Here is a 16,585-nt window from a genome sequence, read left to right on the forward strand (position 1 = left end):
AATGAAAAAGTTGTGCTTCGATACAGCACACAACCGCTATTATACAGCTGTATAATGCAAATACAAATTTTATCACAAAATCACACCATCTTGCCTGCCCCGCCTTTGGCCAGCAGTGTCTGCACAAAAGCTTGAAAGCTCAGCTTTTGTTAACCTGTTCCTGCAGCTCAGTATAAGGCTACAAGTATATGTGAAATTTCCTCTGTATGTGAAGTACGCGTGGGAGTGTAATATGAACACTTTGGACCAACGGGGTTGGATTTCTGGCAATTACAGAGAGGTATGTGTTCAAGTTAATTAGAGCAAATGTACAAAATGTATGTCAAAGAATGTGCATGAACAAAATTCTGCTGTCAGCCAGAGTCTGCACACTTCAAATGAACACAGACTTTTTCATTGTAATCCTTAATACTATGGTCTTGTAACTGTTGCTTATAGCGAAAGGCAGCCAGTTACATTTTCTTTTTTTAAAATTACTGCACTTTATTTTTACTTTGACTTAAGTTTACCTTTTTTAACTTTACTTTTTTTGCTACCAGTATAACAACAATTGTTGTGTGCGGTGGATTCATTAGGGCACACTGTCCACGAAGCTCAATGGCTATGCCAATCAATCCAGGAAAATTGTACATATTTCTAAAGCCAAAACTGAAATTATTCTTGCACACACTCTAAACATTGAATTATTTGAGGCAAGCAATCTTTTAGTGCCAGCTGCGGCATTGACCTTTCCATTGGCGTTCTTGCATAAGGGCTTCTCAAAAATGTCACTGGATAAAAGTCAGTGGAAAATAGAGTATTTATGAATTTTGATGACAGATTACGACTCCTCCCAGCAATGATTTATTCCCAAAGTCATTACATAACATCAAAATAAAGTCAAAGCCATATGTTTATTTGCTGTTCGTTATGATCTTGTTTTACTTATTGCCCTAAAGCTGTAATGATAAGCTGTTATTGCATTTGAACTTTGAATAACAGCTGTTCTATTGAACATCAACAGCAAATACACTGATTTAACTTGTCAATTCAAGTGTTATAAAAGTAATATTTAACAATGTACTCTTACACAAACTGGAAAATGAGTACATATAGATTACAAATACAACATTCGGCAAAACCTTTGGGGCTTCTGCTGACTGATACTATGAAGAACAATGGTAATAGACAAAATGCTTTTGTCACAGAAACACAGGACTTACTAGCAAAAACATTATCATTCAGGAGGCCATGGATAGATACCTCCCCAAATAACAAAAGTAAGGGGAAAATCTATTACCGAGTCAACACATTACATCATCTATCCTGAAAAAGAAGTTATTTAAAAAGTAGGGTAAAGATTATATTTGAATATCATTAAGCAATTCAAAGTACTTTTTGTTACAGAGCAACTATGAAGTCAACATCTCATGTTTATGAGGGGCCTCTTGATTTCTCATCAGCTGTTTTAATGTTTCGAGTCAGTGTGTTAGATGTTGACATTTCCTCCAATCAGCTTTACTAATGGTAAATTCAGCCTGCTTTGGATCAGTCAGGAAACAACACACTGGCTGTGACGGACTGGAAAAAAGTACAGAACTGCCAGGGACAAAAACAAACCTATTGTTGGCATGTCTATCTACGTCTATCTACCCTTTGGGACAGAGGGGGTAACCTCTACTTACAAGGAAACCACTGGAGGAAACCCAATGGTACTCTTGTTCACTTTTCCACAACTAAGTTCCAGCAAGTTGTCTCAAGTCAGCTTGACTGGATGTGGGTGGTTTTCCAATAATTCACAGAGCCTTCTCAATGTGGGTAGGGGCGTCATAGCACGGCTGCGTGAAACTGCTGTGATGTCACTTTTTACACGAAACTAAACAACCAAAACAGTGGAGGACAAGGAGGCCATGTTGTACCTGCTGCTCAGTCCTTGGCTTTTTGTCACACGTAGCATGAGAGGATAACACATGATGATAATGGCAGCAAGATGCAGTAGCAGGCATGCTAACATGTACCACATGTAGCGCTCTTGCTAGTTTAATATTTGTTTTTTGTTTGTTTTTTATAAATAGAGAGTTTGATTATTGTGTTGAACAATGACAACATTCTCTGGCCTACCAGTGACTGGCAACCTGTTGACACAACGTTTAGGCATTCTAAATCTAAACCAGGTACGATCCCTAAGGGAAATGCTAAAAGACCCAAGCCGAATCAAGTCATGCTGGGACTATGTTGTGGAAAAGTGCCAATATGATGGCTAACGTTAAAGCCTCACAGCCTTATAGAAGATGCGAGCAGAGGAAAACATGCTGGAAGGACATAGGTTTGCTCAGACTAAGTGGCTTGTAAGAGGACGTTGTGATATGACGCTGCTGAAACACTAAAATGAGGATTCTACCTTCTGTATTCTCTTCGGGTCCTTGATAGGGCCTTCACGGGGTGGGACCTTTCCAAAGAGCTTCCACCCCGCGTCTCTCAGCTCCATTGGCCGATTGTCCTTCATTTTCCGGGCAAATAGGCTCCTGAAACAGACAGGGATAGGGGTTAAAATGGAAGGCCTTATCTTAGGTGATCTGGCAAATATAATGAATCTTTATTTCTATGTTTACAAAGTCAGTGATGAGGCAAAGAGGGTGTCCTGAGTGTATTTTTGTAGTTCCATAAAACCACAGCACCACTTAAATAAGCTCAAGGAATCTGGATTTAAGACCAAAGCTGCAAAGAGCCCCGCAAGAGCAATGTAATGACCTTATATCATGTGAACTGGCGGGGAAGGCAGACAAAGAGCCCACTTAGCCACTGTGTAAAGACACACTTGCATATTGAAATTTGTCAAACATGTTTTACCTTTTGTATGTCATTTTACCCCTACAAGTCCAATTACATTGCATATAGAATTCAAAATCACCTAAATGTGGGGAAAAAATAAAAATCAGGTTTAGCTTCCTTTCAACTGCTGTTTAAACACATCAGCACAAAGCTGCTGCAAATCCTGCCTCTGTGTACCCTGCAGCCTCCTTGTCCAATCATCAACCCACCCACCGCTATGTTGAAACAGAGATGTGTTTCTGTTCTAGTTTGATCTCATTGAAAGGTGACTAGAATCCAGCTGTTAAGACATGAATAAACCAGTCAAATACAATCCGAGGAAGGCAATGACGACGTACAAAGATAATAAATAGAAGAGCCTATATCCTCTTAAATATAGCGGATAATGCATTACACCTTGCCTTGATAAAAGCTTGAAGAAAAGATTACAAATCGATCAGTGATCAAAAGTGATATTCCAAAGTAATTTAAAACATGTGTGAGCCGAAAGGACTGCACAGTGGGAATACACAGAGTGGTTTGAACACGGTTTTCTCTGTTTCACTGTTTAATAATATTCTATTGGAAGAGAGCTCGATTCTCATAAAGAAAATTATATATAATTTCCCTTGTGATAAGCACACAATTGTTTAATTGGACAATTCCCCCCTCCTCCTGAACGCAAACTCAGGATGACAGAAACTCAAAAGTGAGAACGAAAACCGGCATGATTTTGATAAAGACAATTACAAAGCTTGGCAAAGGGAAAACTGGCATACAATCACTTGGCCTGAGAGGTGAGGAACCATTGGTGAAGAAAGCACATTGATCAACCAGGCTTTCTGCTAAGCTTGAACATTTGAATTCTTCACGAAGTCTCACTACATTCAAGTGGAAAATTTGAAATGGATCATGTAAATAATTGTACATTGGCCTTTTTCTCAAATGCTTGCCAATAATAGATACGTGTGGAATCAAAATGAAAAATAAATGAATAAATATACAAATACAAAATCACAGTTTTGAACTGGGATTCATTTCCATTACTGTGAACGGGTGCATTTGTCCTTGGGTCAGGGTTTAATCTGACTTGAGCGAGAGCATGTCGTCAATTCATGTTGGCAGTTCTGTAATGAAGGTTGAGATTAGTTAATGTTTACGGTGAGAAAACCCGGGGGAACAGAGTGCAAGTGTAAAATTGTAGATATAAAAAAAAACAAAAAAAAAACATGCACTCTATCATATATTTCAAGACACATCTTAAGACTGCAGCTATGTTTCAAATTATGGATTGTTTGATGTATTATGAATATTTGTGTACATTGCCAGGCTGGATTTTAGACTTAATGATACAAACGTCATGATATTTCAATGTATATATTGATTATATAATAAACAGAATTTAACTGAATGCAAAGGTCAAACAGCTTTGTCATCATCATTTTTTTTTCCCCACCACACGAAACAAAATTAGGATGTATTTTTATGGTCAAAAATTGACATATTCATACTTCAGCTGATTTTTCTAGGTGGATATACATAATATGCAACTAAGTACGTCAATTTTGTTTTTTATCATATCATGGATTAAACGTGTAAAAGTTCGATGAATTGCAGATATTTAAAATAAAGCCACAGCCAGCTTAGACCCCACTATGTTGAAAACACAGATAATGCTCTACAAGTTCATCAGATTTCAGTAGATAGTGAGTGCCATAATTACTGCAGTACTGCGGTACTTCTGGTCATTTAACAGCGAAATGTATTATTGTGGCATTCAGACAGAGTCATCCAATGTTTAAAAAACACAACATGAGATACCACTGAGTATTAAGCAAGGAGTAGACTGGCACAATGTGGCTGGCAAACACACACTCAGGTTTTCAAAACACTAACACATCAATACAAGCAGCATTTATTACACTTAATCTCTGGTTCATTTACAGCTACCTTGTGTGAGAAAAATATTCTATTAAGTAAATATAATCTTTCTTTAATATTCATGGAGTAAATTCTTGTAAGGATAAAAAGGATAAATTAAATATAGGTAAAGAAACAGAAGACTCCGATTGACTTCACTATAAGAGATTTTAGTAATGATTAACAAATAAGGGAATTTGACAGGCAAAAAAGAAGGAAAAATTTGAATATTTTGGACATAACAGTAAGTTAAATGTAATTTGAAGGGTAAGAAACACACAGAACCACAGACATACACGCAATTGAGAGGGTTGTTTTTGTGCAGCTCTCATCTCAATGTTAAACCTTTAGGCAAGTTAGACTTCACTGAATAATGGATCACTGAATAGCATCACTTGCAGGCAAGAGGAAAAAAGATGGAAACATTTACTGTGTGTGTGTGTTCTTTTGTTAATTAAGATGTTATCGTATCACCGGTAGATATGTGTTCAAATCTAAATTGCCTATTTGGTCATTAAGATCAGGGCTGGTGGTTGTTTAAATACATTTATCTCGTAAAACTGGATACTTCGACAACATAATAGTTGGCTGTTTTAAATTGGGACGTTTTAATGTGTAAGCTGGGTACTTAACATTACTCCCGTTCAGAGTGGAACAAATTTTTAAATATTGTCAAGTCACGCTTAACTTGACTGAGCCGCTTTCATCATTTACCGAATTAGGTGCCAAACCTCAATCTGAGGCCCAGCATGTTTTCCGACCATTAACCTGCCCGGTTTTCCATATAACAAGTGAACATTACCCACTACCACTTAGCACTTCACAATTGCAGGGCAAGCAGAGGAGTGGTTTTCTGAGGGTGATTCAAAATCTCCAAAAAAGGGCTGAGTGACATTTAACGCTGTGGTATTGCACTACATTAAATGTCCTGCTAACTCACTGGATTCTGTCATTGTCAGGTATTCCAAGCCCTTCTGGTTAACAGGCACTTTCTGGAGGGAATGAAACTCCAAACACTTGTATTGCTTTCAAGTACAGGGCTGCACAGGAAATTGTGATTGAAATTCAAGATTATCCACTCCACCTGCCAGGAAGATTTTAACATAAGCTTGAAGAGAAAAGTGAACTTGAAAACAGAATAATGTTGCAAACAAAAAACTCATCCAAGGTCAACCTTGTAATTTTTTTACAGTCCCCTATCCATATTTAGATAAAGTTAAGTTCTTGTGTTATTGATCATGTGACAGATGTTCAACAAAGCTTAATGTACCAACAAAGCGAGGATGTGGTGATGAAACTGAGTGATTTCATAACTTATTTTGTGCATTTTTGTCTATTAGTTTGCTTTTTTCCCCCAAGGTCATGTGTACTTTACATTACTGTGTTCCTTCCAAAAAGGAAGTTTTGTAACATAAAACTTTAGATTTTTGTTGGAAAAAAGTTCATTCTGTAAAAGCCCCAATGCAGAGGATAATCTGTTACTTAGCTTTCAACAACGGGGCATGGTGAACTCGAATAACCTTGTGAGGCACCACAACACCACCCAGATCAAAGTGCAATGGGCAACCTGTTTGCACCTTTACCACACAAAGAATGCCTCAAATCATTTCATTCTTCAGCTTACCCAACAAAAGTTCAAAAGAATACTGTGAGTAAGCTTTTGCAACTTTTACATTTGCCTGAAAGTGGATGCTTGGCGGGGGAGCTTTATTTGCATTCTTTCAAGGCCTTGTACCTCAACATTACTGCAGACTGTGTACCGTGATGCAAGACTGATCACGTGGAACTGCTACAAAGTCCAGCAAGAATGGAGGAGATGCTAGTCTGTGTGCTGACTGAGGCACAGGTTTAGCAATGCACCACTCTGAAACCAGGGCTGACTAATTTTAGGATTTATCTTCTGTTCAGTCATGATGCAAATAGGATAATAAGGGATCCCTGTTACTCATAGGCTTGGGAGTCACAATGATGCCTGGAACTGAGGTATCAAAAAAAACTGGTACCAGAGGAGAGTATACTGTGTCCTTCCTCATGTTAGACACGTCAGTGAGGCTTTTCAGCCTTCCAACGAATAACAATAAATACAGGAAATAGAGAATCTCCACAATAAAATGAAAGCTGCGTTATTCAACTGTTGAACAAATCAATGCAGCTCGCACTCTTACAAAGTCTAGAAAGAGAAGTGCCATTAATTAACTTCATCCTACCTGTCGATGGACAACAGAAGTGATGTTGCTGCCATCCTGGCAGCCAAGACGCTGATTTTTTTACTTCTGAAAAGTTCGGCTCCCGAGTTAAGGGTGAAAAAAGTGATAGTGAAAGTCCTCAAGGAGAGCGCTCGCCTTTAGCCTACATCCAGACTTTATAGATTCCACAGATGCAGTTAGTGAGGGCTCAACCACTGTGGTTACAGGGAGAGAGAGGCTGAAGTAACAGCCTGCTCCTCAGTACTACCACCTCCTGTGTGAGGAGCCTTTGCAAGGGGAGGGCATGAATAAGTGTTTGGCTTTTGAAGGACACGAAGGAAAAGTGCAAGTTCTCCACGTGAGAAAGAGATAACGGCATGGGACGACAATGAAACATGGGACGGTGGTGGTGGAGGTGGGGGGCAGGTTTATGCCACAGCAGAGGCACAATAACTGCACTGATTTTTATTACAGATACAAGGGTGTAACTTTTACGTAAACATTATCAGGTCATTGACAGCTCCTCAAAAGACCGTCGAAGAGGAAGATAGGACCGAGGAAGATAAGAAAAACACTCGTCATACTACAGTAACAGCTCTTCCTATCTTAAACAGCGAGAATAGGCTAATGAATTCTTCATGTCAATTAATACTGAAATGTGAAGTCAGCTGCGACACAGTAAAAATTTACTGAGTGACTGCTGATAGGTGATAGACACAAAGGAAAGGCATCAGCAATATTTCTGGTGTAAAATCTGCAAGACGATCTTGAGAGTTGGCCCTAAGTAAGCTATTCACAGACTGTTATAGGCCATTCTAGTCTGTCTCTGGGACAGAAATGTAGCTATATAGATAACAGAGAAAATTATTAAAGTGCAATTAGTTTATTATTCAGTTATATAACAATGAATCCGCAGTCTTCAACAAGGCTAAAAACACTTCATCAAAACAGTCACGCACACACGCACGCGTGCACACACAATCACACTTGTCATAAAACAACAGCAGGTGCAAAGTCGCCACTGGCTAAAGAATTTTCCATCAACAGACTACTCAACAAAAAGGGGAATGTGGTATTAGAGTGAGAGGAAATGAAAGGCCAACCTGATGAGGCTTTTGAAAGGTTGCAGAGGTGAAACACATCTCAGAATCCTTTCAATGAACTAACTTTACAGGGTTTCCTCTTAGGTCCTGAAGGGCCTTTTTCAGAACAATAAATTAAGGAAAACGTGCAAATGGGGGCAACATTGTTACTTTGAAACTCACAACACTGAAAATCTGAATCTGATGTATCATGTAAAGATTGGCTATCTTCAGTAAGCAGATCTAAACTATGCCTACAATGTTCATTATAAGGCCAGGTTATGAAAAAAAAACCTGCCAATAAACAAATGTAATGGGGAAAATAGCTTAATCCAAAACAAGTTAAAGGGATAAAGAAAATAAAATTTTTTAAAGTCATTTAAAAATGGCATTAAAAAATGTCAGCTTGGGTCAGATGGTTAAAATGTAAAAAGTGCAGAGGCGTACGTTTGTTGTTTGCCTGTCGGTATGAATTTGACTTTGTTATATGGACCTGTCAGAATCTCATTTCACTCACCTGACCAAAACATGGGGGTTGCCCATTGTCTGATTCCACCAATGTGATGCACTGTTTGTTTGCATGCATACACAACAAGGAACTGTGACTCAAGCATTTGACTTCATACTACTCGTGTATACAAATTGAAGATCTTGCTGCCGTCTGTTTCTTCATTTTCTCAATGCTGTCACTCAGAGGTACTGGTTCCATATGCTGAGGATGAGAAGTTTCTCACAAACTTGAAAGCAACAATACTGAGGGAAATATACGGGTCAGATTCAGAAATGTGAACCAGTAGGCATTTTATTGCCCATAGCTAATAAAAATACACTGTTTCGGATCAGGTCGAACAAGTAGAGCGCCAGCATGAATGTTTTAACGTTTTACCTTTTTTTGAAATTGTGGTTTCCCTTCCTCTTAAAGACTTGCAAACATATTATGCTCGGCAAAGAAGGAGGAAGTTACACATTACATGTCATGTTCTCTAAAAGCGTGCAGAAGAAAACTTGTGTCACCAGAGTAATAACTTCTCTCAGGTCTTCTCTCTATTAGATGGAAACCAGCCATACTGCTGATGTTTCTTCCTAAATGCATGGTATTGGTAAGTTCTCGGCAACCTCATGTAAAAGCAGAGCTGTCCTTTTTAAAAGGCAAGATCACCTTGATGCATAAAATAGATTGCTTAAGCCCCAGTCAGACAAGCATGAGTGCATTTTACAACTTTCTAGTAGTTTCAAACATCCCCTCATGTCCTGGGTCACCCTTACATCATGGTAACACCTTGCCATTCTAGGAGGAGCTGGGAATCGACTAGGAATGTTCAGTTCCAATGACAATTCCTCGAACTCCTGCACCAAGCCACCCCAAAAACATTTCCTTTCCTTGTACCAGAACTGTTTATCCCCAAATCATTTCCGTTTGGGTTCACGACGAAAGGGCTGTGAGAAGACACAGCAGGCAGACAGACTGTCAGCATTTGGTGATATATAGGCTAATTATCATAGTACTTTGAAAGGACAAGGGCTGATTGTTTTTTCCAACCAATGCTTGACTTAAGATAAGGTGTGTTTATGTGTGTGTGTGTGTGTGTGTGTGTGTGTGTGTGTGTGTATGGGAAAGAGAGAGAGAAAGATTGTGTGTGTGTGTCTGTGTGAGCAAGATTGTGGGTGTATGAGTGAGCGAGAGAGAGACATAGGGATGGGAAAAAGGCTTAAAGTTAAAATTGTATCTTTATGCTGCTTTGACCAATATATGCCATGTTTCAGATTAGATAAAGAGGTTCTTTGGCAAAGGGCACAGAGGGATGTTTGGCCAACTGAAGTTTGTTAAGACACCTTAAGTAATCCCACTTGTGTAAAGCCTTTTCAGGCAGCCATCTCAATGCTAGAGTAACCTAAATTTTAGCAGGTTGGGCAGCATTTCTGAAGGTAAATATGTGAGATCAAAAATCCAACCTGCTTACAAAAAAAAGTATGCAATGTCAAGAAGAAATAAAGGTGACTGTTTCTGACAGTGACTTGAGACAGTGATACTGCTCTCAAAGAGTCAGAAACTAAGTACAGACTGAGCTGACAAAGATGGCTAGAGCACTGCAAAGCATTTAAAATGCACAGATTTTAGTTCCACCTTGAAACAAAACAACTCAGTCCTCAGTCATGGTTTGAACTATGAGATATCATACTGAGGATGTGAAAATGTGACCTGCCATTTCGATGGAAAGTCAGGTGCCAGCAAGGTATGTTTTTGGTCCTCCTGTTTGACTCGTGGATGCATTTACATTAGTTTACTAGAATTCATTTGGGTGGTAAAATAACTTTGCCAGACATGACGAGCGACTTTGTTTCTTTGCCAGCTCTAGGACAAAAATCTTGAATTAGTGCTAATCTGAATGGATTTTACTACCAAAAAAAATGGTAAAATATACAGTTATAAGGTAACAGCATACAGCCAGCTCAGGTAAGACAGATGTCCCCATACTGCATGTAAGTCCATCTTACCTGTTGAACAAGCTGACTAGAGATCCCAGTTTCCTTTGTCTGCCGCCCACCTCCTGTGGCTTGGCATCCGACCCCAAATATGCTCTTCCAGGACTCCATAAGTCTTTGGAGTGCCCTGGTGACGAAGACAGGATGATGTCCGTGAAGGGAGCTATTCCACTGTCATCTGTCTCCAGGGTGACAATGGCGCTTGAATCAGAAGTGACCGTAAAATCCAAGATGTCTTCGTTGGAGATCGACAGTTCAGTGCTCATGCTGGACACACTGCACACTGAGATGTCATCGCTGCGGTTCAAGGCTCTGACAGCCATACCCATGGTGGCGGACAATCTGAGGCTGGGGTTGATGAAGCGGCAGGAGTCGTAACTGCTGCGTGGAAAGGTGGAAGACTTATAGGCGCCACTGCTGTCAGCAAGATTGTCATCAAGTGGAAGAGTAGCAGGAGAGTCGTGACAGGAGGCCAAGGTGTCGCCCGTCTGCTGATGGCTAGGGAGGAAAGACTCTGAGGGGCTGATCTCCAGGGTTGGGATTCCTGAGTCCTGGGACGTCAAGCTTTGGTTATCTTTGTCTGCATCTGCATAGATTTTCTGGGGCTGGGATTGGAAGATGGGGATTGTGGAGGATGATGCGTTGTGCAGGATAGGTCCATTCTGTGGGGTCATGACTGCAACCTGGCAGTTGGAATGACTGTGGATTCCAAAAGTAGCAGGACCTTTCACTCCCAAGCCATTCTCTGGTGTAACTCCTCTGGACAAACCTTGGAAGGAGACCGGATCAATTAGACTAGGTTTGAAAGTACAAATTAAACATGATTTGCGTAAAACAAGAAATTAAAATGTGTATGAACCACCCAAGGTCAAAGTCCATCAACCTAGAGACCTACCAAATCACATCAGCTGAGATAACTCAATTTCTAAAAAAAATACATAAGTTCCTTGTGATAGTGTCCTATTTGTTTCAAAATTTAAAGCAACTAATCATCAACAGTCTTCTCTCACACCCATGTACACACAAGCACATGCGACTCTCCCATTTACATTATTATTCTAATTTAATCGTCAGTGGTGCCCTTATGGAGTCCTTATGATGCACTTTTAACATTCATTATTAAAATATCTATTTCATAGTTTGTTGTGTTAAAAAATAGTCTCGTAAACTGACACACTGCTATTTTCTGGGTTTTGTGCAGCTGTAGGTTTCATTGAGTTTATTATTCATATATTCATCTATGACAACAGAATATGGCTTACAATCTGCCTTGATTTACCAACAATCAGCTCCAGCACTGAAAAACTGGGTCACAGTGCAGCTATCATTGCAGAGACATGTTGATGAGCTTCCAGACTGAGCAGGTTTCTGACAATTTCTTTGTAATAAAGTAATTAGCAGAGAAGTATTCTCTATTTGGCAAGAGCTCCAATTTTCAACACAAACCAGTCTCACACACCTTCCTAGAACATTTTTCTTTGTAGATGATATTATGTCCGAATATACAACAAAGAGAAAAAGCAGGTGACAAACCACTGCTTCATGCTAATCACGCTAATCTCTGTTGACCAGTGACATGCAGTCAATAGAGGCAGGTGAGGCCGGGCCTCACCTGGCATCGTGGAAAGAAAAAAACAGTAAAATAAAAAAAATAATTTGAATGGTTCTATTTATTCAGTGATTTGTACTATAAAGTTATTTTTAACCTTACTTCACAATTTTTAGTCGTTTTTTTTTTCAAAATCGCTGAAATAATTAATTAAATAAATAAATAAATAAATAAATAAATAGATAGATAGATAGATAGATAAATAAATAAATAAAAAAATCACATTTAGCGTTTAAATATGAAGAAGAGCCGTGCGGTGACGCGGCAGCCAGCGGAGGCCGCTATGGATTGTGCATTAACTGCGCTGCCATGCTATACGGCTGAGACCATATTGCTGTCTCTGTGGATGTCACTATTAAAATTTTCAGACACTTCAAGCACTAATACATGAAGTAAATTTCCATACTTTGGCTGATGTGGATAATATTTTTCGTCAACAACTGTAACGTGTTTCTCATGCTGAGCGATCGTGAAGTGGCAGCGAAGACACACTAAGTGAGGCACACAGTGACGGGGCCTCATGCTAGGGGGCACTGGCGATCCCAGGGATCCTTTTTACGACTCGGCTAAAGAATAATAGAATTTGCAATAGGAAGCTACTGTAAACACTTAGCAAGTCAAGTGCAGCCATCCAGTCATTTTTTGCTCTTGCTTGGCTTTATTTCCAAAATGGAGGATTACATAGCTAAACGAAAAGAATTTTCTAAACTAGACTTTCAGTCGAAGCAGGAGATAATAAGTAAGGGAAGACCGACGCTGGTGCTAACGGATTGCTTCAGACTAGGAGACAGAAGACAATGTCTTTTCAAACGGAGTGGTACACTCGAAAAGGCTGGCTTTGTGGATGTCCAGTAAGAAAGCGCCTTTCTGCTTTTCCTGCATTCTTTTCTCAACTTCTGACAATCAAACATGAGCAGTCGGCCACTCAAATTCAAAGTCAAATCGCACTAAAAACATTCGGGATGTCCAGGATAGATTTGGCTTTGAATGAACAGCAAAGACTCAACATCAGCATCCACAATGCCAAGGTAAAGGAAAACTGCTCGGCGCCACTCAGCGGTGCATGGACTTTATTCGTAAGTAAAGGTGAGAGATAGTAACGTTTTTTTTTTTTTATGTGTGTTTTCTATGCTACAGTTTGTATATGTAAAGAATGCTGATATGATATTTTAAACAAAACACGTTAACTGCTGTCAATAAAATGGTGAATAAGCTACTACGTAGGGTTCATATGTTTGTAAATCTGACTGATGACGTCAGTGCCTCACCAGCCATAAACCTCACCGCACGTCACTGCTGTTGACAGCTAAAGAATTCTTTTCTTTTTTCAGCTGCTATATATTATTAAACAGGTGTGCACTTCATCGAGCAGAACTGGTCTAAAGTACTTGTGAATCGGAGTGATTATGAAGGGCATTTTCCAAGATGTTCGCTAATTCTATATAATTACTTTAAACATTAACTTGGGGTGATGCAACCCACCCTGCACTCAATATCAATTAAACCATTTTCCTTTGGGCTAGGACATTGAAATGTCAGTAGCCTTGAGGTGACAGCTGATCTCAGAGTATCCAGGCTGTAAGTGGAGCCTGCAGGGTAAACTGAACAAGACTGCAATGGGCCTTTGGATGGATCTAACGGCAGCTGGGAGATGAAACTAAAACTAACACTCCCCCCCGTTTTTTTTCCTGCCCAATTGTCATACTAGGAGACACCTACAGATACACAATTACGCAAAGTTTTGCAGTCAAACTCCTCTCAACAGTCCAAAACTGCTGGGGTGTGGTCAGTGTATTTATTTTGGTTAAAAACTGAATTCTACAAACTTTTTGGTTGCTCATGAAAATGTCCATCTAATATCCGTCTCACTGGAAAATATAAATCTATTTTTAATCATTGTGAACATTTCTGGCAATATTCAACATATATATTCAACAGCAATGGGCTGATAAATGAAGCAAAAATTATTGCAAAAAAATTATATTAAGTGACAAAAGCACGTGCTATAATAAATGAGATAAACCCAGTAAAGTCAACCCCAAATATATGGTCCTTTTTTTTTAAGTCTGTGACAGACACTTAAAAAAAGGCCAGATTCTTGACTAATCTCTAAACCCAGACTCAGGGGTTGTCATGTGAGCCTGCTGGACTTTGGCACAGAAACAACCTATTGCTTTGTTTTGGGGAAAATAATGATCATGAGTGAACAGTGTATGTCAAGATCTGGGGAAGTGGAATATATTGTCTACAGGCATTGCTGCAAGCATATGCAACATATTAAAGATGTGATTTTTCACTTGAGTAGATTCTTTTATCCATCCCGCTCCTGCATCAAACCCCACCAACAACATTCACGTTCTTCTTGCTTTTAGAAACCACATGGTTAAGGATACTATTTGGTGATTAAAATTAATAGCAGTGATATGCGGGGTTGGAATAATAACAAAATTCTTAAATGTGGGCAAAAATACTTAAATAGTTTCCCACAAACTGTGTTTAAGTATGACAGCCAATTTAAACATCAAGACGTAAGATTTATCACACACTCAATACTTAAACGGGTGTTTTGACCTGCATATATATCTTTTCACAACAATTTCCTTCGGGATTAATAAAGTTGTTCTTATCTTATCTTATTTAAAACGTGCGTTAAAAATAGTCTGAACCAAACCAATTTTGATGCGTAGCAAACTCAATACTGGATAATTCATCTGCACCGTTTATTCATTGCAATACCTTATCATGAAACTTTTAAAATGGGTTTCTACAGCAAAATGGAAATCCGTGCAGATGGATAAATAAATATATACATTATTGGGGGATAAATGTTTAGAATATTGTAGGGATGTTCCCGGTGGGACCTACCTCGGCTAGTGTCCGAGTGCTGCTGCTGCCCGCCGAGGGTCGAGTTCGCCATGTTGCAGGCAGGTTCTACAGGTGGATGTCCGGCAGCCGCCGGCTGGAGCGGTCCATTATGATGCTCTGCCAGGCTCCCCAGCACTCCGGCACAGCTTGAGGTATATTTGAAAAATGTTTGATTTAAAAAAAAAAAACAAAAAAAAAAACTGGGGTGTAGTCACTGGCAGTCTGAACGCACGAATTTAACTTGAAAACAGGGGGGCTAATTGTGAACGCTAACGGCTCCTCAAACCGGACGTCAAAGTAATTTACCGGCGTTTCCTCAAGTGAACGCGAACCCAAACCATGAACACAGCGTGGGGCTTTTCTAGTTTTTCATGTTTTAACCTCCTGCGGTCGTGAAGTTGACGGGGAAACTCTTCACTTGCGTCACGAGGATTACATTCCCTAAGTTTAGTCTGTGTTATTATCACTACTACTACTGTGTCATACCTGTCCGTAGGGTTTCCGCCGCCATTTTAAAAGAAACTTGCGCCGAGCGGCCTGGCGAGGTGCAGTCGAGTGATGAACGTTGATTTGGATGGATTCACCTGTCTTGAGCTTCAGGCATTAATAATCGAGCACAAAACTTAAGACTACCTGACGGCTCACGTTTAGGCAAAGGCGGGTCTCCAAGAAACTTATTACATGCATACTTACATATATTAATATTTAGATTCTCTTTGGGGTGGATGGAAAGATTCAGAAATTAGTACATCAGAGGAACAGCAAGTTTTGGAGATGCTTTGAATATGTAACACAGGAGGGGTGGAGATGATGCTGAGGTCGGACCTGTCAAGAAGAGATTTATGGATGCAGCTTCAGAGGACAATAGCGTCAGGTGGTGTTAGGGAGGGGGCGGAGACAGGTGATCTGCCATGGTGACCCAAAGAGAGCAGGTGGTACATAATTTTTTTTTTTAAAATATATAGAGGGCAGCACAGTGGCTAGCACTTCTACCCCTTGTTTGATTCACATGGGGGGCCTTTCTGTGTGGAAGTTGCATGTTCTCCCCGCTTCTGTGTGGGTTTTCTCCCTCAGTCCAAACACATGCAGGAGGTTAGTAGGAGACCCTAAACTGCCCAGAGATGTGAACAAGTGAAGGTTGTATGTTGTGTATATGCAGCTCTGTGATCCATTGGCGACTGATCAAGGATAAGCTTGCCTCTCACGCAGTTGCAACAGGGGTAGGCTCAACCAAACTCCAAGACCCTGACCACAGCATCAGCAGTTTTTCATTATTTTTGTATGGCCTCTTCAGGTAGAGGTAACTGTCTGAAGTAAACTGATTGGAGATTGAAATGTGAATCCTCACTTGCCTGTAATCTGTGCAAAACCACACACATATCACAGTGCAGAAGATGAAGAAACCCAAGCAATATTTCACTTAAGTGTGAATCAAATACGACTGACATTCAACTGTAATAAGTTGATCAAATTCTGTCTAATACGGCTGTAGGAATTGTAATCATTGACCACAATGCCCTCTTGTGTCTAAACGAGGTTATGAATCTAAACGCAAAAAGGAAGGAAGGGAAAAATAAGATCACCAGCTTGTGTTTGGTTTATTCCTTTATTAGATGTTAAGAAAAAACCACAATGAAACAAAATAATTT

At 39.7% G+C, this 16,585-nt stretch overlaps 1 protein-coding gene across 1 annotated transcript in view; it reads right to left on the minus strand.

Annotated features, from left to right (window-relative positions):
• tbc1d14 (TBC1 domain family, member 14) overlaps nt 1-15,459 on the minus strand; it is a 34,035-nt gene extending 18,576 nt beyond the window's left edge. Inside the window, exons 1-4 of the mRNA XM_086165406.1 lie at nt 15,423-15,459; nt 14,937-15,082; nt 10,475-11,231; nt 2,381-2,504 (exon numbers count right to left, since the gene is read on the minus strand). Coding sequence (XP_086021532.1) covers nt 2,381-2,504; nt 10,475-11,231; nt 14,937-14,988 — 933 coding nt within the window. The 5' untranslated portion in view covers nt 14,989-15,082; nt 15,423-15,459. The remainder of the gene's footprint in view (nt 1-2,380; nt 2,505-10,474; nt 11,232-14,936; nt 15,083-15,422) is intronic.
• Nucleotides 15,460-16,585: the final 1,126 nt, after the last annotated feature.

This window comes from Fistularia commersonii, chromosome 19 (assembly GCF_037954325.1).
Source record: "Fistularia commersonii isolate RoL2024-O1a breed Wild chromosome 19, RoL_Fcom_v1.0, whole genome shotgun sequence".
Lineage (NCBI taxonomy): Eukaryota > Metazoa > Chordata > Actinopteri > Syngnathiformes > Fistulariidae > Fistularia > Fistularia commersonii.